Source organism: Formica exsecta, unplaced genomic scaffold, assembly GCF_003651465.1.
Source record: "Formica exsecta isolate Colony F162 unplaced genomic scaffold, ASM365146v1 scaffold368, whole genome shotgun sequence".
In the NCBI taxonomy this organism is placed as follows: Eukaryota; Metazoa; Arthropoda; class Insecta; order Hymenoptera; family Formicidae; genus Formica; species Formica exsecta.
Genome location: NW_021850923.1, coordinates 9,364 through 16,269, shown reverse-complemented (window position 1 = coordinate 16,269; position 6,906 = coordinate 9,364). Strand labels below are relative to the sequence as shown.

The window sequence follows — 6,906 nt, the reverse complement described above, 5'->3', positions numbered from 1 at the left end:
TATTATTATATTAAATAATTTTTTAAAAATTGCTTAAGTTTTTCCAAATTCCTTTGCTATAGTTTTTGTAATACTCTGCGTAGACTTACTTGATCGCGACATGTGATCATAGCCATGCCAGCGGTTAAATTGCGCACCATGTTACGTCCAGCCGTCCGTATCCGCAGTTCTTCCGGATCCAATGCGAAATCTTTCTTCACTATCTGCTCGCTAGTTGTAAGAGCTATCTTGATAGATCTATCGACAACAGGATGAATCCATTCTTGAATCGCTCTTTCGACTGCTGGGCGAACAAACTGCTTCAGATGAGGATGTGTTTGGAATAGGGGCAACTGAAATCAATATATCCATAATAAAATAGTATACAATCTTACGGATAAGGATATAGCTTGTAATATATGCTATTTTTAAATTGTATGTCAATTATAAAAGGTAATTTGAGAAGAAATACTTTTTGTCGAGAGAAGAGAAAAGAATGATAAAAAAGAGAGATCAATTCAAAAGAAATAGAGAAGGATGATAATAAAAATATCAATAAAACAAGCTTTTTCATACTTGATTGTTAATAGTAATGTGCTGCGAAATATTGGCGATGCCTGTTACAGATATATCCATATAATTGAATCGTGGTTCAGGCGCGCCGCCGGTCGGCAACGAGGGTGTTGTATTCGCGGGTGGCGCGGATTGAGGATTGATGACGGCGCCGCCGCTCGTTGTAGTTCCGACCAATTCCTCTATAGGCCCCTGAGATTGTTGTTGATTGCTAGTAGTTTCCGATTTCTTGTTCGGATGCGATAACTGATATTCTAAATTACGCAATTTTTCCGGATCTTTCAGATAAATGACTGGTTTCAGTTCCTATGCAGAACCAAAAGTCGATTTTTAATTTTTATATATAAAATCGAATCGAATGATATACTGCTGTAAAATCAATCACATGGCTCTCTTACCCCGACATCAATGCTCAGATTCTTGCAAAGTACTTCTATCTCAAACTTTAAATTTAATTTCAGATCAGGTTCCTGATGTAATTCAGCTAGAACATTCATAATCGCCATAGTCCAGGGATTGGGTGGACGAAAGACACGACTTTTCGCACAACTCTCAAGTACTTTCGCGACAAAGGGCACTACATAAAGTAGTTCTTGTTGCCCTTTGTGATATGCTTCAACGAGTAAACTTTTTAAATCTATGTCTATCTGTTAGATAATTAAAATTCAATAACATTTATACAATACATAATGACGACATTATAATACACATGGTGTTTGCACTGATAATGATATACCTGCAAAATAGGCTTATTCCTGCCAAGTGTTAACATTCCGAGCCAATGTCCTAAATTCTTTAATAGCGACCGATCCGAGAAATTAGCTATTCCCTTATCGCTTCGTAAGAGAACCTAAGAAAAAATAAAATTTATGTAAACATTTACAAGAAAAATTCATGAAATTTTTCTCAACCATTCATAGACTAGAAAAGATATGTTGATTCTTAATTTTCCTTAATTCGAATACAACCAGCAAATGATACAATGAAATAAAAATGAGCTAGAATTTTTCGTAGATCCATTCATTTATTTACTACCAACTATTGCTATTACTACAAAAATACCACAGAATACATCACTCCACCTACCTTGATATTTCGAAATGTCTCTCTCGTGACCATTTTATTCACCTCAGGTAATTTGATACAATCCAAAAAATTCGAGTATAAGGCATGAAAATTCAACTCTATACTGGCACGTTTCATTACTAGATATTGCGCCATCCACGGCCAATATTCCTCCGTGACAATCTCGCGAATTTCGTCACATTTCTGTTGCAGATTCAACTGACTGAGATTATTGAAAATGAAAGCCGTTTTGTCCTGCAAAGCTTCTGGCGGCGTCGTGATTTTTTCCTCTTTATCTGTCGCCACGAGCAACGTATCGATATTAGTTGCATTAGCGACCGAAGGCATAGAGGGCTGCGAGAGAAATCGTGTTATGGAATGAGATTTTTACACCAAAAAGATATCGAGAAATTTTATTTATTGAACTTACTCTGGCCGAAAGAGATGTAGTCGGAGTCGTGGACGGTTTCGCTTGTGTAGTGCTGGTTGTGACGGTAGTCGTAGTCATGGTCTTATAAGGAGTCGTGACCGGAGCCAACATAGCCGCCAAAGTTTTCGGAAGAACTGGGCCTTGAGGTCTCGACGGTGGCTCCTGTCCTTGCAATCCGTATTCTATATACTCTATCAGATGCTGCGGGAACTCGTTGAAATGCGGAATCGTTCTAACATGTTCGCAATATGTTTGGTAATCTTTCAAACGGCTCTTGAATCGATCCAAGGCCGTTATACCGAAATAGTACATTTTGCTAGCCTCCGGTTTCTTGAGCGCGTCGAGGACAAATCTTAGCGCCAATCCGAGAGTCATGTAACTGTTGACGAGACCTCTCTCGATAATTCCACCGAACAATTGCGCCGTTATCTGCAGTTCTTTCTCCGGATATTGCGGGAAAAATCTATACTCTTCGAATAAATTTCGCAACATACAATTAAACACCTCTCTCTCCCGTCTAATACCGGAATCTTGAAATTTTTTTAACATATCGAGCACCTCGTCGATCGACAAAGTCGGGTGTGGCGGATGATTGTATATACGTTGAAAATAGCTGTTTGCCTCGTCCTCGACCTCTTTGGATACATTTTGACCCATGTCCGGGAACAGATTCGAGGTTTCCGGAATTCTCGCTTTCTCGATACCGGTCGGCGGTCCGAGACGTCCCAATCCGCCTATCGTACCACCAGGAAGTACGGACGGTCCTTGAGTACCAACTGGACCCGAGTGTAGTTGCGAGGATAAGGGCAATATGGAGAACGGACTCGGAGAAGGTCCCATGAGTCGCGAGGGAGAGCCGGGTGCCGAAACTAGAGGTCCTAGAGCGCCGGGCAAATTAAACGCAGAACTACTCGGAGGTCCGAGACCCGTGCCAAGACCCATAGTAGCGAGACTCGAACTGAGATTCCCAAGGGGATCTACTTGCTTCGAGGAAAATAACTGTGGAAAATAACATCAATGTATATAGTCATACGTATGATCTTAAATAGCACAAAATAAATAATGAAAAAAATTTGAAGGAAACTTTGAAGAACGTGAACAAAATAATAGCTAGAGAAAAAAGTCAGCTCCAAAATACCTGGCTTCCCAAAGTTGCTGGATTAAACGGTTCTAATCCTCGATGTCTCAAAACTCCCGGCGGTGGTGGTCTGTTCATAGTACTCTTACTCAACATTAGACTGCAATTCTGCACCATCGTCATTATTAATTCCGAGAGTTCTTGGGAGACACTCCTACAGTATGCAAAAATAGAATGATCAGATGTAATTTCTATATAAGCACATAAGGAAATTAGACAATGATAAATTATACAAAAGAGAAAATACCCAGCGCAAACTTGTAAACAAGCCAATATTGTAGTGAGCGTTTCCTGCGGTAACTGACTCGCTTTGGGAACTGTAGGATCTTCCTTTATACCAGGACCCATGACTTGAGGACATCGTCGTTGCAGGAACTTGACGCACGCGGCAACGAAAACTTCTCCGTGATCCCTGATTTTATCTGTCAGCCATTTTTCCAATTTCAAATATTCTCGTCGGGACGCCAAACAAGCGAGATCAATGACGAATGGAAAAGATGGCGAATTGAGTAAAGCAGAAAGAGCCTTTAAATCTTGCGCAACATCCAAAATTCGAGACAATCTTGTTTGATCGTGATCACCGCGTGTATACCAATCCGCCATGGCATGCATTATAATCGACTTTATCTTAGTATTATTGGCATGCCATGCGTGATGCAGTATCACAGCAGAATTTGGATGATTGCCGAGAAAGATCGGCAATAATGTGGTAAAGAGTTCCTGTCTCAGTAACGTGAGCGGCGGATTTATTTGTAACAACGCCAAGACGAGCACGTCCGGGCAGTGTTGCACCGGCCACTTAAATATTTCTTGTACAGAATTATATAAGCCTCTCTCGGCCATATGCAGAAGCAGTTCGACTATATTCAGCGATCGCCACGTTTGACCTTCTTTGCTATCGCTCTCAGGAGCTGCCTTCAATACATCGACAGTTACCGAATGATACGGATAGTCGGCGAAACAAAATATATCTGGACACTTGAGAATCTGTTGAATCAAAGAGAATTGACCCTCTACATTATCCCAGTGTCGATAGAATAGCTCGACGGGAAACATGTCAGGCGGATATCCCTGATGTTGGAGACCTAATTTAAGACCCGTAATCAATAAGCTTAAACCTTGCCTATCCTTGATAATAAACTCTGCATGGTCCAACTTCACTATGACATCGTTCCAAGATAATGTAGATTGCTGAAATATAAACATATGAAATTTGTAACCGCACGCATTTTTTATATAATTTAAATCATAAGTATAGAAAATATATTTAAAAGTAAGTTTAGTATATTTTAACAAAAACAAAGCCACATATAAAAGCATGCATATGTGCAATATAGATGACGTTCCTCGATTATAAGATCAATTTATTTTCCACAATCTAGATCGCGAATCATTCGCTTCTCCCTCAATTTCTTAAGCAGGCGAGTTTAAGTCTTATCTGAGACTTGAAAGGTCAAATTAGCTGCCATTTTTGTTTCACTTCTTGGCGAAGTATCGGAGAATAATTCCCGAAAAGTAAACAAGTTTGTGCACAGCTTATAAGATTGCAGTCATCGGTCTCCGAGAAACGATTTCACAACCAAAAGAAACGCTATAAAACTATATAACAAACACATATACGACACATAAAATTTACCATTTCTTTTAAAGTTTGAATAAATACTTCCACGTTCCATGTCGTGGGAATGGTACTGTCCGATGGTTTTTCCTTATTCGAGTCCTGCGAGGCGGCCGAATTACCCCAAAACGATTGTAAACCACCAGCATCGTCGAGGCTGCTACAACTGCGTGCCATATGCGCCAACACACGAGCAACGCATGTCGGCGGTATTTCCCTCGCGCCTAAACCCGTCAATGCCGATCGGCATTCGTCCACACTACTGGTAAAGCTATATCCTAATTCCATAATCAACTCCACCAGAGTATTGTTATCCTGAAATAAAAAAGGTATAAATATTTTGCAGCGTAAATGTAAATTTTTATCGATGATAAATAAATATATGACGATGAATAAAATAATAAAAATTATACAGGCCGACAAAAAGAAATTTTTGTCACGTAACTCTAATCAGAGTAGGTATTTCTTATTTAATTTTAAGATGAGAAATCAGCGATTTTTTATTTCAAAATTCAAAATAACTTCAAAACCTGACGTGATGGAACAATTTGGACAGCGGCATTGTTTTCTGTGGCAAAAAATTTATAAGAAATACCTACTCTGATTACAGAGTTACTTGACAAAAATTTTGTTTTTGTCGACCTGTGTTATTAATGTAAATATATGACGATAAATAAAATAATGTAAATTACTGATGATAAATAAATATCAATTTACCATCTGATTGACAGCCATGTTGAACTCGATCTTGAAATGTGGTGTTTCCCCGTCTCCTGGGTACAAGAATGGTGCTAACACCACTGGTACCAGTTCACGGGGAAAATCGCGCCGAAGGTTTTGAAGAAATTTTTCTTTCGCCTCAACGGATAAGTTATAAGGATTGCTGGTATGAAAAACTTGGCCAAGTATCAATTGAAGGACTTGAGGCAAAGAATCGTGCAAACCACCCTCGTGATGCTTGTTGATCGTCTCGGAATTTATATAATTTTTTATTAATTCAGGCAATTGCTTCTGAGTATGCTCTAAAGCTAACAAACGGATTTCTGTGTTTTCCGAATGCTGTAACGCAATCGCAAATGCAACTTCCTGCACCAAGGTTAAGCCGAGAGTTTTTTTTAAATTGACAAAAAACTTTGGAGAGGAATTCAACGACTGAAAGGAAATATACAACAGGATTAGTGCGTATACTCTGCCTCGTAAAATCCATTCTTAATAACAGTAATATATAATCGCGCATAAATACCTTTTGATGATGTAAAGGATTATCTATAGCAAAGCACAGGTTAGATATAAAAGAAGGTTTGCTCAGTAAACTGTTGCACTCTTGTTTCAGCAACTTTGCTTGAAAATAATCTTTCGCGCTCGACTCTGACAACTCACCCTTGGAAAAGTCAACGCACGAAATCAGACAGCGCAAGAAATGTCGATCTGCTTCCAGACCGTGCCACTGCACCAACTATGGAAGGATCAGAATTAAAGCACAATTATTCAAAGATCTTCGACCTTTAACAACTTTAACAATAATACATCACAGCACTCTGTTTTAATATATATATTTTTGTTACAATGAAAATTTCACGCGTCCAATGCGTTATAAATAACATATATTTTCGAATTAAAATTATAATTTCGGAGGATCTCGATAAAGAACCGGATATACATGTCGTGTTCTTAGACGAAAGAATAAAAGAAGCTTGTTTAAGACAAGGTTAAGATAGAAACGGGAGTAAACATACCACGTCGACGAGCATAAGAAAAAACCAATCTAGCATTTGAAAACGATGTATTTGCAAAGAAAGTAAATAAATGTATAGGTATTAGCCGAGCAGGACAAGATCGGTCTCAAAATACCTGCGAGACGTTGCGTGAAAACGCGTGCGAGTCGACGAACACAAGCTATTACGTACCGATATTATGCTGTATATCGGTAAAATTGCGAGGAAACGCAGGGGAAAGTTAAACAAACATGTGTATTACGTTTGCGTCTCACAAAAGGTAAAGGTCGACAAAGAACGGAAAGGGGTGGGGAACGGAAGTTCGCGTAGAACGGCCGAGGCGCGAGGGAAAAGAGGGATAGGAAAGGGGAAGGCGGGCGGGCGGGCG

At 39.3% G+C, this 6,906-nt stretch overlaps 1 protein-coding gene across 3 annotated transcripts in view; it reads right to left on the bottom strand.

Moving 5' to 3' along the window:
- The window catches only part of LOC115239227 (CCR4-NOT transcription complex subunit 1), a 13,214-nt gene that overhangs the window by 5,075 nt on the left and 1,233 nt on the right, over positions 1–6,906 (bottom strand). For 2 of the 3 annotated variants that reach the window (XM_029813629.1, XM_029813628.1), the window contains exons 2-12: positions 6,047–6,259; positions 5,521–5,955; positions 4,822–5,118; positions 3,433–4,376; positions 3,186–3,339; positions 2,048–3,046; positions 1,639–1,971; positions 1,289–1,402; positions 951–1,199; positions 556–858; positions 90–332 (exon numbers count right to left, since the gene is read on the bottom strand). In XM_029813629.1, coding sequence (XP_029669489.1) covers positions 90–332; positions 556–858; positions 951–1,199; positions 1,289–1,402; positions 1,639–1,971; positions 2,048–3,046; positions 3,186–3,339; positions 3,433–4,376; positions 4,822–5,118; positions 5,521–5,955; positions 6,047–6,259 — 4,284 coding nt within the window. Of the gene's footprint in view, positions 1–89; positions 333–555; positions 859–950; positions 1,200–1,288; positions 1,403–1,638; positions 1,972–2,047; positions 3,047–3,185; positions 3,340–3,432; positions 4,377–4,821; positions 5,119–5,520; positions 5,956–6,046; positions 6,260–6,539; positions 6,612–6,906 lie in introns of those variants that run through there. The other variant, XM_029813630.1, reaches the window with a different exon arrangement.